At 40.4% G+C, this 17742-nt stretch overlaps 1 protein-coding gene across 1 annotated transcript in view; it reads left to right on the top strand.

Moving 5' to 3' along the window:
* myripa (myosin VIIA and Rab interacting protein a) overlaps positions 1–17742 on the top strand; it is a 49340-nt gene that overhangs the window by 9103 nt on the left and 22495 nt on the right. Inside the window, exons 3-4 of the mRNA XM_050032917.1 lie at positions 6638–6859; positions 12638–12774. Of these exons, the coding sequence (XP_049888874.1) occupies positions 6638–6859; positions 12638–12774 (359 nt within the window). The remainder of the gene's footprint in view (positions 1–6637; positions 6860–12637; positions 12775–17742) is intronic.

Raw genomic sequence — 17742 nt, 5'->3', positions numbered from 1 at the left:
TGGCAGTCGGTTGGTAATAAAAGGAATGTTAATTATCTAATTGAATAAATCAATCATAAATATAACCAACAACAGAAGTGTTAAATAACAATGACAGAGAAATGTATATCCTCTGTAATTTTACTGTCACAAATATAATATGTTAGACTCTACAATGTATGCAGTCATTACTTATTGCAAATTAACAATATCAGAGCTGTCTGGTTTGATCTCCGTCTCTAGCGAGCTTGGGATTTTGTTTTTATCTCCATGGTAACAGATATATGAATAAGAGGGTCAAAGTTCAGGGTGTAATGTTACGAGACAGTAGTATGTCCCGATTGTGTGCATATGTACATATGTTTAAGGGCAGCTGCTGTACCTACTGAAAGTAAAAAGAAAAAGTATGCGATTCAGAACGCACCCTAAATCCTACACACTGCTCCTTTTAAAGCATTTTTATTCCAGATTTTACCTGTCAAAAGTATTTTTACTGTCATTGTCTCATTTTTATGACCGTCACCGCTCCAATCCAACCAATAATGATAAAATAATAGATTTTTTTAATGAGTAGTTCAGTAACTTCCCAGTGGATTGGTTCTGTATTTTATTCTTATGCATATTTTACAGGGTCATATTTATTTCACATATTATTTATCATATTTTACACATAATCCTGCCTTAACACTTTAACTACATGGAAAATACATTAATGTTATGGATTTGTGCATCATTCAAATGAATCCTTGAAAGACTAGGAGAAAAACACTTCCTTGCAAGGGTCAACACCTGACGTAATTTTAATAGGATCCCACTTAATAACAAAACAAAATACAAAGGGTGGATGTCTGGCCCAAAGCTAATTTTAGCCACTAGTCGTCGAAATAATCTAATTCCAGCTCACTTATCCTCTGCAAGTGATTTATTTCATTATAGCAAAGTTCATGTTGTGACTCAAACTATACTTACCAGTAGCTATTATTAAGTGAGAGCATTAAACTTTGGACCCAGGTTACAACACAGTCTCAAGTTTAACTGGTTTTACTGCTAAAAAGCAGCACTTGTATTTTCTTCATGTATAATAATCAAGATAACTATCTCCCTTCTAAAAGAGGGAGAAACAGATCCCTGTTAAAATCTGTAAACACAAGAAAAATAAACAGTCATACGACTGCAAGCGCACATTAGCAGACGTCACATCATCTTATCGCCAAGAAACAGACTTTTTGTGAGGATTATTGCAGCTGACAGAGCTCAAGCCTCTCCTCGTTTGTTCTCATTTCATGCCTGAAGCTAGAAAGCAGCTTTAGACGTGAGTGCGTGAGGACAGAGCTGCACTACAGATACTGTACAGAGCGAGCTGCTCAACATATATGTTCCATGTCTCTGAGGTATTCAGATGAAAGACAGAGATGTGACAGATGTCTGTTTGCTTCTTAGCTGCAGTTTTGTCCCGCTGAGGCGTGTTTACACATGTGAGGGATACTGTTGTGTTCACGTATATTCCTGCATGCTACTCTACTGTCTTGCATCTTGCTGAGAGTATCTTTGTGTAACTGTGTGTGGCCTGCCTCGCGGGTTATTTATACCGTCCACTGAGCTTCAGTAATGGAGTGTGCTGCTGTGGTGAGAGGGCCGCTGTCTCTCTTGTCAGACGGGCATCTGAGGGACACTGTTAAATTTTTATAGTTTGGAAAATGTGACCTAAATGTTAGTGTCAATGTTGAGGAAACGTGGCTTTCAAAAGGAACTTAATCTGGGACAGTTTTGATAACAAATCAGTTGTGCAAATCATGTTGTTAATGAAATATGTCCAAAGTCCACAGATAAACCCCTCATAGTGATTATTTCTGTAGGTATCTTTTTTTGTTTTAAAATATCTTTGGATTTTAAACCAGTTTTGGACAAATTGGGACATTTTAAGATGTTGACTTGGGGTTTAGGAAGTTGAAAGGAAAATGATTCACCACTTTCTGACATTTTATAGACAATTGAGAAACAATTAATTTGATTGATGGAGAAAATCTGCAGGTTAATAAAAATCATAATGAAGACAACAGCCCGTACAGTGTTATTTATAGGGGTGGGAATCACTGGAGGACTCACGATACAATATTATCACGATACTTAGGTCACGATACGATATTATTGTGATATTGCAATATGCTGAGTATTGTGATATATAGCAGTATATTGCGATTCATTACCTTTTTCCCAGCTGCAAATTTCCCCGAAGGAAAACTTACATCACTTTTATGTCCATAAGATAAAGTTTTCAGTCTGTTCATCTGATTTTAATCATTTTTATTGCAGCAAAATGTGGTGCAAAGCAGACAGACTAACCAACACCGTCATAACACCTGTCATACATGCTGCGCACACCTGACAAACTGAACTGTTGGCAGATTTAACACCCTCTGTTAGGCCAGATTAAGCAAGTGTGTGAAACACTTCACATGCAGGTATCCTGCTAACTGAATGGCAACACCCATGTTAGATGTGTTGTCTGTTACAAACACAATCCCCCATTCTTGTGCTGCATTTTGCAGGAGGTCTGCAGTGTTTGCTCTGGTGTGACTTTCGTCTTCTGCTCTAGTTAGGAGAACGTGAGACAGCAGTCATCAGTCCTCTGTGAGATAATGTGCTGTTATAGTCACATCTAAATCCACTGACCTTGAAGTCCAGGAGTCACAAGTTAATGCTACCCTTCCTGCTGCACTCAAAGATTCCTCAACTAAATGCTTCACTTCCCTGTAGAGCTTGGGTACGGCTGTGTTGGTGAAAGAATGTCAGGACGGAGTCACATACCTGAGTTCCATTGTTTTTAGCATGTTTGTTTTCAAGAACACTGTATGGACGCAGATCTTTGCACATGAAGTGGGTGATGGGCTTTGTTATCTTCTTAGCTCTCTCAGAGTTGCATAGTAGTTTGTCAAGCTAAGTGTGTCCAGTTTTGGTTGATTTTTCGGCAGAGCGGGTTTAGCGTTAGCTTGGTCGTCAGCGGCTAATGTTATCTCTGAATGGTGTTATGTGAGGTGAGCCCTCATGTTCGTAGTATTGCCAGAGTATTCTCATATGACACTGCCTCCAAATCGCTTGTGTCATATCAAGTCCTTCGCTCCTTTTGTGTTGAAAAAAATTCAAAATAAGTCCAGACATTTGATTTAAACGGCGACAGTGCATTTCTTATTTCTTTCTCCGTTGCTTCCATCTTTGTTTTGATGAGCTTCCTGCCAAATGCCGCTGACTGAGACCTCTGCTGACCTCACCAGGAAAAACACAATCAGCCCCATCTAGTGGACAGAAAAGGCAACTGATTTTATGATTCTTGTACCAAAAGTTGGATTAAAATGTGTATTTGCAAAAATGAATGTATATATAATATATAATAACAGATCGATACTTGGCGTCCGTGCATCAATTCAATATTGCTATGCAAAATATCACGTTAGCTTTATCAGTTTTTCCCCCACCCCTAGTGATGTAGTTGTTCTCTCTATGTATCATTCTCTGTCTACATATCAGGCATCTTTTTTTTTCTTAAATCACATTCAGTTCTCACCAGTTCACTTCAAGACAACCTTATGTAGAAGTAGATTCCCTCAAGTAAATATAGCCTATACAAAGGCTTGGTAAAAGGGGATTGAGGAGCTGAATTTTGGCTTTACATTTTGAGTTGTGGACATTTTAAAACTGAAATGAAATGAACGTTGAAACCCACAGTGACTCGTCTTTCCCCCTGCCTCTGTCCTCGTGTTGTCAGACTCCATCAGTCTCCAGCAGTAATCACCTATAAATGATTCAGTCATGGCCGATGCTCCTGCAGCCCTGATGTGAAAATAATGGATTTTTTGTGACACTTTCCTTCTTGTGCTACTTAACACCAGTTTCCATTTGTCTCTCTTCTGCCTCTGTCCGTCTTGTTTTCCCTCCGTAATTTATTTTTCCATCCTTTTTGGCTGCTATCTGATGTGTTTGCATCTGTTTGATATGTGCTGTGTGTGACAGTGATGGACAACACACTCAGATCTCTCTTTTAAGTAAAAGTAGCAGTACTACAGTGTAGAAATAATGTGTTACAAGTAAAAGTACAAACATATTGGCATTAAAATTAACTTTAAGAACAAAAAGTAAAAGAACACATTATGCAGAATGAGCCATTTCAGAAGCATACATTATTGCATTATAATAAGTGATGAATTAATGTGTTCATCACTGTAATGTTGCAGCTGGCAAAGCTGGAGTTGATTATGTTTTGCATTAAACAAACTCAATCTGTACTTAAAGATGTTGAATAAATATAGTTGAGTAAAAAGTCCAATTTCCCAGTGATGTAGGGTAGTTGTGACGGGCCCCAGTGCACACTATCATGGCCCTTGTGCATGCTGTTGTGCACATATCGTCTCATCACATGATCAGAGACTTGACATTGGATAACATCAGCATTCATCTTACCCAACTATCATCATTGCATATGTGTATATAACAAAAAGTACCAAAGAAAATAAGAAATGATTGATTTAATTTAACAACTTTAATAGTGTATTATAGTTTATTCAACCCAGGGTGAGGGAGCCCTTCTGTGCGCAGTTTGCATGTTCTCCCCGTGTCAGCATGGGTTTTCTCCAGGTACTCCAGCTTCCTCCCACAGTCCAAACACATGCAGGTTAACTGGTGACTCTAAATTTGCCGTAGGTGTGAGTGTGAATGGTTGTCTGTCTCTATGTGTCAGCCCTGTGATAGTCTGGTGACCTGTCCAGGGTGTACCCTGCCTCTTGCCCAATGTCAGCTAGGATAGGCTCCAGCACCCCCACAACCCCCAAGTGGTTATGGAAAATTAATGAATGAATGAGTATCATACGAGTAAAATGTGTCAATATCTGTGCTCGTGATTAAGGAAAATCCTCATTTTGGTTACTCTTGTGATTCAAAAAATGATCTGAAGCTTAATTTAGCGACTGTTATTTAAACACTTTTTTCATTGGTAATAAATATTTCAACCTCTGATCAATCCATATAAATTTCAGGGTTAAAATAACAAACTCTGATTAGGCCAAACCCACTTTTAATTTAAATCACACCCACATCTGGCATAAATGCCGCCCACTTCATGTACAGATATAGATAATTTAGTTGGTTGAACAGATATAGAATATATAGATGTACTTGCTTATCCCTGTTTATAACTTTTAGTATTAGTCTAGTTTTACTTTTTTAATTTTAGATTTACTCAAGTAAAAGTAATAAGAGATAATAATGTAAATAATGATAAACTTTATTCATATAGCACCTTTTATACAGGAGATGCAGGACAAAGTGCTTTACAAGAAGCACTGAGTGTTTCAGAATAACAGAATGAACATAAAACAGAACTGATTCATAAAATTGCTGCAGTTGTAAAACTAAAAATCATAAAATAACGTAAGATTTTAAAAGAGCTGCAGCAGCGTGAAAGGAGAGTAAAAGCGTGAAAAGAAACAGTGTCAGACCTGTATCAGGAAGTTAGAGCTACTTAAAGGCTAAAGTGAACAGACACGTTATTAGCTTTCTTTCTTCTATGATATCTATAGGTAGTGTGTTCCATAGCTCAGGCTGCATCCCCGATCTTCTTCCAGCTGTTGTTGTACCACAGTGAACAAATAGTAAGTAAAGTAGTAAGTTAAAGTCCTGCGTTCAACATTTTACAAATGAAATAGGATACAAGTCTTAGGGCCTTTATATCCTAGTAGACTGTTTATTGATGCACCACACAAATCGTCTCCCAAAACAATTATTTTCTGACATTTCCAACAAAAAGCCCCCAAAAACGTGCATTGCATCCATTCCAGCATGATTAAGCTCACCTCATCAAACAGCGCTGAAGTGCAGTCTGTGAAATGCTTAAAACAAAAAAGGAAATTTAATCCTCTATAATTCCATATATCTGGGCAAACACTCATATAAAGCTCCAGATCAGCTCATAAACGGACCATGTGGGTGAGACTGTTTTTCTCCAGCAGTAATAAATGTTTAGAATACTCTGCATATAGGCAGAAATGCTGCTGCTGCTGCTGCTGCTGCTGCTGCTGCTGCTGCTGCTGCTGCTGCTGTCGAGGAAAACACGCTGATGTATTATTCAGCACAGCCTTCTGCTTTAACCTTTATGTGAGCACAGCAGCGGACCTTTAAATGAATGTGAAATGATACATACTTTGTTTAAATATTCAATCAAGATATTTATATCAGGGAGAATTCCACCTTTAGTAAGAGCTCTGATGGCATTTCACCACCGTGACTGTATAATGTACATTAAGGGAGATATTAGTGCTTTAGCCTTTTTTTAAAATGATGTTTAGAGAATTATTAAAATGACCGACTTTATGAAACCACTTTAATTTGTGCTCCATTTTCATTAAAGAGAGGCAGAGGATCAGTGTGTGACCAGCTGTGTGTATATGTCATGTCCTCATTGTGATAATCATCCTACTTGACTCAGAGAGAGAACTGTATCTCCTGTCACACACACACACACACACACACACACACACACACAGAAATGTTCTGTTTTTTCCCCCCTGTTTTGTAAACACACATGCTCTCTCTCTGTCTCTCCTGGTATCACTGTCTTCCTCCCTCCAACATCTCCCTCTCTCTCCCCTCCTCCTCCTCTTCCCTACAGTGAACTGAAGCAGGAGCTGGACGAGGAGGGCAGTCGCTGCCTCCTGCTGTCACGGCAGAGCTGCTTCAACCAGCGCTGCTGCATCCGCTGCTGCTCGCCCTTCACCTTCCTGCTCAACCCCAAGCGCCAGTGCCGTGACTGCCACTACAACGTCTGCAAGGCCTGCCGGGTCTATAACAAGCGGGACAAAGCCTGGCTCTGCTCTGCCTGCCAGAAGAGCAGGTAAGGTCGGGCAGCGGTGGAAGTGACTCAGATGGTGTGTTTGTGTGTGTGTGTGTGTGTTCATGAGTCTAAGTTAAGGATGAGAGGCTGACGGTGACGTCAAAGGTTATTAAGGTCTTACTCTGCTGCTGGAGAGATGGATTTAGAACTTATTACTCACAACATAGTCACTAAGATACAGAACAGGATAAAGTCTTCCACTGGCTGAAATACTTGAAACAACATGACAGCGAAAAAGAGACTCACTAGTCTACAGCGTTGGAAGATGTGAAGCGGCAAAAATGTATGTACAAGGACAATTTTCTCTTTTTCGTTCATCAAAATGTTGTTCTTAGTGTTGAAGTGTTAAAAGCAGCCTGTTTCAGTTTTACACAAAGACTTTGATGCACCATTCAGAGGTTCAGATTTCAAACGGTTCCCTGTATTTCCATATTGCTGTGGTGTGTCATGTCGAAATTTGGTGGCATGTTTGCTTTGTGGATTTAGAATATTGTCTAGTTTCCTTAGTTGGTGAGCATGGCACAACCTATTGGATGAATTGGAAAATGTGTAGTGATGTAAGATTTTTTATGCTCATGAAAAGTTGACATTTCGAGAGCTGACATTTGAGTTTAAAGGGTAACATTAATGTTATTCTATATGTTTCGTAAGCCTCGGGTATGATCAGGTGACTTACACCGATCAGCCAAAGCATTAAAAATAATGACAGGTGAAGTGGATAACACTGATCATCTTGTTAGAGTATGATGTTCTGCTGGGAAACCTTGGGTCCTGGCATGCATGTTGATGCCATTTGACAGGCATCATCTACCACAACATTATTGCAGACCAAATACCCCCCTTCATGACAACAGCACTCCTCAGGAACAGCCCGAGGAACGTTACAAAGAGCTCAAGGCATCAACCTTGCCTCGAAATTACCCAGATCCCAACCTGATTGAGCATCTGTGAAATGTGCTGGTATGACAGAGGTCACAGATGCCCAGATTGGGATTTGGGGGAATTTGGAGGCCATGTTCCTTGGGTCATTCTTGAGCAGTTTTATGGTGTCGCATGCTGCATTCTCCTGCAGGGGGGGGGCTACTGCCATCAGAGAGTGCCGTTGGCATTTGCGGGTGTACTTGGTCTGAGCGGTAATTGTATGGGTGGTGCGTTAGTGGCATCTACGTGAATGCCAGAACCCAAGGTTTCCAAGCAGAACAGTGCATTGTAACGAGATGATCAATGATGATGTTGTTCACTTCATCTGTCAGTGGTTTTTATACCCCAGTTGATCGATGTATATAAAAATTCATCCCCTGTACAGTTGTCATAAACAGGAGGATTAGCTATAGAGACCAAAACAGTTTATTGTATCAGGCTGTAAACATGTTTACTTTTGCTGTGAAGTAGGCACTTTAACATTGGGATCTGTGGGACTTGACTTGCTTCTGGAGCCAGCCTCAAGTGGCCATTTAAGGAATAGCAGTTTAGGCACTTCTGTGTTGGCTTCATTTTTCAGCCCTAGAGGTTGCCACTTGGGTACAATAGTAAAGATCCAGTTTGCACAATGTGTTGTCCAACTACGTCCGAGGGCAGTTTGTCATTGAGAGGGGGAGATGCTGTAATTATTCAAATAATAGCGCTCACTTTAATAAGCGTTGCATTCATTTATGCATCTGAAAGTAATAGAAGCAATTGCAAAGAATAAAGACGAGAGCTTGATGGAGAAGTTCAACTGCTGTTGGATTGCTGGTTTCGGAAAGTTACGGAAATTGTCTATTGGTTATTAGATAGTGAGTAGCAGCAGCAGGATGATGTATATCTGACTGAATCGGAATAAATTACAGTGCCCACGTTCATGGTAATTATGGAAGATGTCGCCCAGTCCAGAGGTGTTAAGGGTTGATTTGTTTTAATAATTGAGGTCTATGGCACATGATCAAGCTGTATCAGGGTTTGGCTACAAAGACAATACTTACTTTTTCTTAGGATAAATTAATTGATAGTTTCATCTGATGAAATCTGCAGTTCTGTTAGCAGTCTTTTGGGACGGTTAGAAATCCTGAACCTGATCTGCAATTTGAGCATTGACTGTGTTCCTATGGGAAACAAAATGGTGCAAACAGTGCTGACACAAGCTTCATGCTGCCGCCATTTTCTTCTGGGTATTGGTTCAGTGGAATGGGGATGAGTTCTGACTCAGGCAGCAGCTTCCCTCAACCAAGTGGACCCAATTCAATGTCCGACAAGGTTACTGATCGTCCTCCTGCTCAACATGATACCATTTCCAGTGCTGGGGCTGGCAGATACAGCAGCACCAATATGGCTACAGGTAATTCATTTGATGGTGGCTATGGTAGTGTTCGGGAGGAACAGTATGGGTGTGACAGCAGTGCTCCAAGTGGCGGCTATGGTGGTTCAGCTACTGCTTGTGTAGGGGACAGCTGGAGCTCTGGATCTGCTAACAGTTATGATGGTGGTAATGAAGACTCTGATCTGGAACCAGTCTACTCCTTCAGCTCTCGTTCAAGCTACCAACCTTCTGAGCCAAGTAGTCCTCCTAAGGCTCCAACCAAGGGTGGCTTCTTAAGGCCTTCTGGTCTTAAGTTCCAGATGACTGCTCATTCTGCTGAATGACCCAATGACGGCTGGCAATGAATGGCTTTTCTTAAAAACATGTAAAGATGTTACAATTTATCCTTTTAAAAACTTCATTATATGCATTGTACAGTACTGTACATTACAAATACTGTATACTGTCAGTCCATTTTCCATACCCACTTAGTTTATTCTGGATCATGGCTGGCTGCAATTATCCCAGCAGGCATTGGACATGAAGGCAGACAGAATATGGGCAATTAAAACTTTCAAATTCACCCGAGACCACCGAAGCTCAGACAAACATTTCATAACTTAAACTTCATGGTTTAGTACTTAAAAAATAATCACTTTCTTGGAAATGTTTAAAGCTGTCAAGTAACTTGTTGGAGAAAATTCCTCCAAAATTGTTTACTTCCACCTCAGCTGTCATCTTAATGATAAGGACATCAGGTTTTCTTAATTAGACAGTGTTGACAAGAGCGCTGGTAGATAAATCACACTGACAGTTTTTCTCCACCTGGCTGTCTGAATGAGGAGACACCACGAACTGCAACAGTCACCTAAAGATGGTTCACACTTGAAGACTTTCTGTCGCCTCCTGTCCACACACTTACTGTCCACACACTCGCTGTCCACACACTCGCTCAGCTCCCGTCACACAGCAACTGAACCGCACAGTGAACAGATGGTAACTCATTAAACATGCTGACATGGATATCTCTGCATTAGCCCACAGCTGTCAGTCCTAAACATTCAATTATATCTCAGTTCATTTTCAATCTTAAATATTGAGTCTTGAAGATGAGACGGGCAGAAATTAGATCTACATCAAAAGCCTCTTTTACATGTTTGTACACTGACAACAACACATACAGACATATCTAACATGAAGTAATTGTTCAAACTTTAAGAGAAAGAAAGCTGTTTTTATGTAGGACCCCACCACTGTTAGTAAGATGCTGGGATGATAACATAAAAAGTATATTTAGGAAGTTAAATACATTGGAAAGCTAATTTTCTACTGAGGCCATTAAGAGGCAAGTGAGAAAAATTCTGGTGATCCATTTTCTTAGTCTGATCTAGGTTATTCTCTGTCCGTTAGCCTCAGAGTGGACGTGAACCAACTGTGCAGAGGGCAGCTTTGTAACCACGTTTCAGTCCATGCAGCATCCAGAGGAATATGCAGACCTTGACTGTGGATCGTTTTGTCATTGTGCACTGTATTTACCGGTGATTGATTATAGATGCACATATGTGGCAGATTTGATCTGATTACAGTGCTCAGTATGTGTGAGGATTTGGAAACTTTTCATTTTCCTTTATTCTGTCCATCCATCCATTTTCATCCGCTTACCCAGGGCTGGGTCGCAGGGTCAGCAGTACAAGCAAAGCACCCCAGATGTCCCACTCCATAGCAACGCTTTTCCAGCTCCTCCTGGGGGACCCCAAGGCGTTCCCAGGCCAGATGAGATATGTAATCCCTCCAACATGTTCTGGGACTGCCCCTGGGCCTCCTACCAGTGGGACATGCCCACGACACCTCTAACGGGAGGTGCCCTGGGGGCATCCTGATCAGATACCCGAACCACCTCAACTGGCCCCTTTGATGCGAAGGATCAGCAGCTCTACTCCAAGCTCCCTTCGGATGTCCGAGCTCCTCACCCTGTCTCTAAGGCTGAGCCCAGCCACCCTTCAGAGGAAACTCATTTCGGCTGCTTGTATCCGTGATCTCATTCGCCTTCCAGCTGAGCTCTCTCTTCACCACAACGGTCCGGCGCAGCGACCGCATCACTGCAGGCGCTGCGCCAAACTGCCGATCCATCTCATGCTACATTCTACCCTCACATTTATTTCCTTTTATTCAAGCGGGTAAAGTCATTGTGAGTAAAATCTCTTTTTCAACAGGACAGAATAAAAACATTGTCCCGGCAATAAATACAGACAACATAATCAGACTATAGGACAACTTTCTACTCTTTAACTGTGCCAGTTAAATGCAGTAAAAAGTAGAAACAAAATCCAGTTGAAATGCATCAACAAAGCTTAAAAAATAAAGTATGAACAATCAGTTTAAAAGCAGTCACAATGGATATTTTTCGCATCTTTGAGAGCTGACTTTAAGTGTTACAAAATCTAATTGATGTTGAGCGGCGTTTCTTTGTAAACATATTTAATGCTGTACATTAGTAGTATATAATGTATATTTAGGAGACAGGGTTGTAGTTTGTCAGGGTGTGGGACATTAACTGTATTTTATTACTTCTGTTTTACTACTCTCTCCCAGCCAAACTTTTTTATATAGTTAACACTGACTTATGCTGCATATCCTGCATTATGTATTACTGATATTATCATCCATATAGTAACTCTAAAGTCCTATTCCCACAGGCCTAGTATTACCTTGGGACATCTAGTAAATTCTAATAATTTCAGAGGCCGTCTGTGATCTTAATCCCATGCAAATCTGCCATGTCTTTTAATTTATCAAGTAAAAAGCTGTCAAACACTTGAGGTCATGTGATAATATTAGTCTTGTACGAATAGACATCTCTGTGATTTGGGGTCAAAGGTTTTTTTGTTTTCTCCACGCCTGGTTTCTGTTACATTCCCAGGTGAGAAATATAGAGGCTGCGTTGGTTTTTATAAATAAAAGTTCTGACAGCATTTATTGGTGCAGGAGAATCATCTGGCTACACAGCATGGAGATGTGTATGCTGAAAAAAGAGGCTCAAATCCATCAGAGAAAAATCTCGAAAGATATGATGGATGATGTAACAGTGTGTGGCAGAATCAATTGTTTGTTTTACCCATATGTTGTTGTTTTTTAAAGAATGGTTACACTGTCCATCACTGGCATCACTGTAAATGTGCCGCATGAAATTCAGATGTGAGGGGAATAATTTCTGAATCAGATGAGGTTTCCAGGTAATACTAGTCCTGTATGAATGTGGCATAAGGAAATATTCCTGCACTGTTTATCGTCTGGTATTAGCCTTACGAATGGTAGTTGGAAAAGAATTGGAGACCAGTTATAGCAGTTAATACCCATAACGGTATCATCAGCATATAATATCACTAATAAATGTCAGTTTAATTCATTCAGTGTGCTGTAATCAAACATATTGACAAGTGATCAGAATGGGATGCATGTTGATGATGTTTTAAACAGCAGCTCTGTTTGTGTGTCTCTCTCAGGCTGTTGAAGACGCAGTCTCTGGAGTGGTTCTACACTAATGTGAAGACGCGCTTCAAGAGGTTCGGCAGTGCCAAAGTGCTGAAGACTCTTTACAGGAAGCACCTGGTGGAGCACAGCGCGCTTTCAGAGCTTACTGGTAAACCACCTGTTCATTGGTGTTGTGGATCACACCTGTATTTTTGATGGTCAATTGACATTTACAGATAACCTGCACTGGGAAGAAACTAATTTATTACAATCAGCCCAGGGGCGCAAAGAATACACTAAATGCAGAAATCCAGTCCAGACCCCCTCCCAGAGATCTCCCAATAAATTCACCAAAATTGGCTGACTGCCTATTGGCTTATTACCAGTATACATTTCAGCCAGTAAGTACCAAGATATTGCAAAACCGAATATTTTATCTTAAACAATTTTAAGGGATACTTATTCAAAAAGCATTTATGCTCATGTGAAAAAAACTATATATATCAACTGATTGGTATCATTATCAGATTTTTTAAATTCTCAAATACTAAAATCAGTATTTGGTTCAGAAATACCCTACTAATCAGGCCCTAAAGCAAACAAACAACAAACTTTTCTTATGTGACACCTTTTGGGTAAATATAACATTTGAAAAGGTCTAAATCCTGAACATGACTGACGATCTTTTTATACAAACCTAATCCCGTACTGAAAGCAGTAAACAAATTACTGCAGAGAGAATCTATTTTGCTGTGTTTCTATAAGGAGATATGTTTGGATGTAAACACACACACATTATTTGCCAGTTTTTTATTTTGTGCGTATATTTCTGTGCATTTAATATCTGAAAGCAGTGTGGAACAGCAAGTTGGGAAGAGAGTGAAACAGGATTAGGCTCTTGCTTGGCTTTCATCTCACATAACTTCAGCAGATTACTGTTGCTGCTGCCAGACTCCAAGTTTTTTTCTTTTTTTAATGTTTGTTTGCTTCCTCCATATCATTATTCAGCAGGGCATCAGGGACTCAGTGCTGTTGTATGTGGGTTTTATTAGACAGTATATAAGGGTTAGTGTGTGTACAAGTGGTCGATGCTTATGTAAACTGCACTGGTGCCGTTACAAAAACTTTTTTTATGCTTTCCTGCCAACAACAGCCGTGGCCAGAGGCATTTTTTTTTAGGGCTGTCCTTCCATACATTGCATTTTCATGAGCGCAATATCTCACGCACAACAGGAGGAAACACATTTGGCACAATTGGAATCAGTGATGAAATGATTGTTTAGTTGGTCAAAGGACAAGGTCACTGATCTCTCAAAACACATTTTTGGCCATAACTCATGTGTTAGTTATGGCATAATTTCACAAAAATGGACACATACCGTGTCTTTAACCCCCTGGAAAACATGAGAGTGGGCTCTGGGTGCTACTCTTGTGCTTTTTTTGTGCCAGTTTTTAAGAGCACCACGGCAAGTTACGTCTGAGGTTGCTTAGCAACCTTCACAAGCACTGTATCGCCTATATACCTGAAATCCTGAGTGCAGAGCTGACCATCTTCCAGGTGCTGTTTATAAGTGTGTAGGCCTGCTGTCACAGTGGGACAGATGTAAAGCTCTGGGTAGCCCTGCACTAACATGATCAACTTTTCCGTGTTTATCAGACGGAATATTTACAGAAGACGGGAAAAATATCTGTCAGCTGTGATTGGTTTGTAATGTGACTCCTGCCTGACTGCTGAGCGTGGCCTCTTCCTGTGTCTGTCCTTTCAAATTAAAGTCCCACAAGCTCCAGTCATATAGGTTTTGATTTGTTTAGACAAGACACAGCTCCTAATAGAATTTTTTTTTTTTTTCTGAGACTAAGTAACCAATGAAATTTTGCCGACAAATGACCTTTGTGGTAGACTAACGTTTGGTCGACTATTAGGGAGCAGCCCCACTAAAGTTATTCTTTTCCCTTGGAAATAATCTTTTAGCAATATAATAATTTCCATTTACTTCCATTTACTTGCAGATTTTTATTTTTATTTTTTTCCCCTCTGGAGCTTTCAGTTTAAACCTGTTTGTATTTTAACAGGGACAGTAAGAATAGGTTTTAGTATTTTGATTAATGAAAAACATACAGCTGATTTCTTGCTCTGTTATTTCAGTCAGTATTAAAATGTTTTCTTACGATACCAACACCTTATCACCTCAGAGCATGGATAGATTACTAAACAGGCACAGGCACAGCGCCTGTCATGGGCAGCCCACTCTGACATCTCTCCACTTAGTGCATGTATAGGTCCAGTTTGTGCGTGTGTGTTCGGACCTGTGTGTAATTGACAAACAGAGTGAAAAATTGAATTTCCCCTCGGGGATTAATAAAGTGTGTATATATATATATATATATATATATATATATATATATATAAACCCAGGTGCCCAAAGTGTCAGGGGATCTCTGACCTTATCTTGCAAAATGTCAGATGTTAAATTAACTAGTACCGACCTGGAAGAAACTTAAAATGATCATAAAGAGACACAAAAACATAAAGAGATGCAAAGGAACTGCAAAAATACGAAAAAGTGACACAAAATTACCTCAGAAACACATAATTACCCTTAAATTGACCCAAATGACTACAAAAAGACACAAAACCACCACAGTCTGTGTGTATTGCCCCTGTGTAGGAGAGGTGCAGGGGCCCTTTGCATATCTGTCCTCAGGGGCCTCTTGTCTCATAATCCGCCCATGCCTTAGAGTGGTGTATTTCTTTAAGCAGTCCTGCACATCTTCATGTGAAACACGTAGCACACACAGGGAGGTAAGAAGCTTTACTGGAGCCAGCCATGCTGTGTTGAAAATGTATGTGTAGTACTATACAGTGCTTTGAATAGGACTGTTCATCCAGCAGCATATGCTACAGCATGTACGGGACAGAGCGGTACAAGCGGAGGAGTGCATCTCTGGACCATTACTTCAGAGTCTCTGATCTGATTTAACAGACAAGGGATTTAGAGAATTATGAGTGTTTTGTGGAGGAGAGGTCACTGGCTGCAGATGATGCAGAGCTGTGACCCCTGTGGGAGGAGGACTGATGTGGGCTGGCATCGGGCCACCGCTCAGCGTCTCGTTCTGGCTTACTGTTATCATTCTGCGCACACACACACACCGTATCATACATTTTAATTTGTTTATGACTGACCTGCACTGGAAATTCAACAGTGTTTACTCAGCTGCCAAATCTGCATCTGCATAGTCTGACTCATGGGAAGCTTTGCTGATGTTACTTTGCATAAGAAACAATGCGACCTGCATGAATAGCATCAGAATTAATAGAGCTGACATTTGGGGACTAATAGCTGTGGGTCGAGGCATCATCTTGTGAGAGCTTTGTGTCGCAGTGAAACATTTCCCCCTCAAGACACACTGCCACAACCCAGCAACAGTGCTCAGAGATGTCTTCCTCTAAAGAGTAAAGCTAAATAACAAAGTGACCCTGAGGAGGAGAACACAGTACAGTCAGCATTACTTGATGCCTATTGTACATGCAGTGTAGAAATACAGGCATTTGACGACAGAATTTCAAAAATGATAAACATACAACCAGTGAGGATGCAGAAGCAGCAGCAAAAGTTCAGTGAAGATGCAGTGTGACAGAAACAGAGTGATGTGTTTTGGGGTGTTAAATGACGTGTGGTTGAAATAGAAATACTGCCAATCATCAGTAGCTCTGGGTGACATGAAAGTAAATATTGCGTGTACTTCATTGATGACAACTCATCAGTCTTGTCAGACTGGAGATGTCTGAATTCAGTAGTGCCACAGTTTTTGGAAAGAAGCTAAATATATAAATAAATATTTTGTTTGGTATTAATGAAACTCTCAGTGAACTTGTTCTTTAACCATTTCCTCCTTTATTTTTTATTTAGATAAAATAAACTTGCATCAACAGCACAGAGAGACGGAGAAACGCAAGCCCAAATGTCTACAAACATGCTAGCAGCTCTGTGAAGCTGTACTCAAACTCAGCGAAACTCTGCAAACTGAGCAAAATGGTAACATCTGCATGCCAACATGCTCACAATGGCAACGTTAACATGCTGATGTTTGGCAGACATAATACTGACCATGTTCACCTACTTAGTTTAGTGTAACAGCATGCTAACATTTGGTAATTTGCACAGAACAGTAGGCTACAATGCCGCTGAGGCTGATGGGAACGTCATTAGTTTTTGGTCATTAGCTGTAGTACAGAGCTCCTAAATTCCCTTAAGTTGATTTTTTTTTTTTTTTTTTCTGCACAAGTTCATTATTTTGTGACGACAAGTTATTTTCTTGTCTGCAAAAGATAGAAATCTGTTCCCACAAGATAATAACTTGTTCCTGCAAGATTATTATCTTGTCACACAAAATAAAAAATTTAGGGGCTTCGCACTGAGAAGAAGTTGGCCCCAATCACACAGAAATTGTTTAAGCAGCTGGTGGAGCCTCACGTTTCTGCGCTCTAGGCACCTGGTGTTGTTGCCGGCGTGCTTTGAACTCCAAAACAAGCAAAAAAACTTCAACTCAAAGAGGAAAAGCGGCCCATATCATCTCTGCTTTTTTACCCATTGTCCAATTGGGTGATTTGAGAAGCAGACTTCTGTGGTGGTCACGACAACAGGTTTACAGTTGGTAAACAATGGAGGAGAAACTGGTGGTAGTGGTTGCTGGATACCCAGAGCTATACGGCCCGACGATAGACAGCAGGTTGTCAGACTGCCCCAAAGTCATCCTAAAATATGCCTGGGGAAAAACCATCATGGAGGCGAAGCTCCTGGACCAACTGGTGGTACTCCCCATGATCGACCCTCTTTTTTAGGGTCTAATGTAGCCACACAGATGTCTGTTTCCCTGTGCCCAACAAACTACAGTGGTGTGAAAAAGTGTTTGCCCCCTTCCTGATTTCTTACTTTTTTGCATGTTTTCCACACTTAAATGTTTCAGATCATCAAACAAATTTAAACATCAGTCAAAGATAACACAAGTAAACACAAAATGCAGTTTTTAAATGAAGGGTTTTATTAATGAGGAAGAAAAAAATCCAAAGCTACATGGCCCTGTGTGAAAAAGTGTTTGCCCCCCAGCTCCTGTTAAAACATAACTGTGGTTGATC

The sequence above is a fragment of the Epinephelus moara genome, chromosome 21 (assembly GCF_006386435.1).
Source record: "Epinephelus moara isolate mb chromosome 21, YSFRI_EMoa_1.0, whole genome shotgun sequence".
NCBI lineage: Eukaryota > Metazoa > Chordata > Actinopteri > Perciformes > Serranidae > Epinephelus > Epinephelus moara.
The sequence above is the reverse complement of the archived record's forward strand: the minus strand, read 5'-3'. Positions and strand labels throughout refer to the sequence as shown.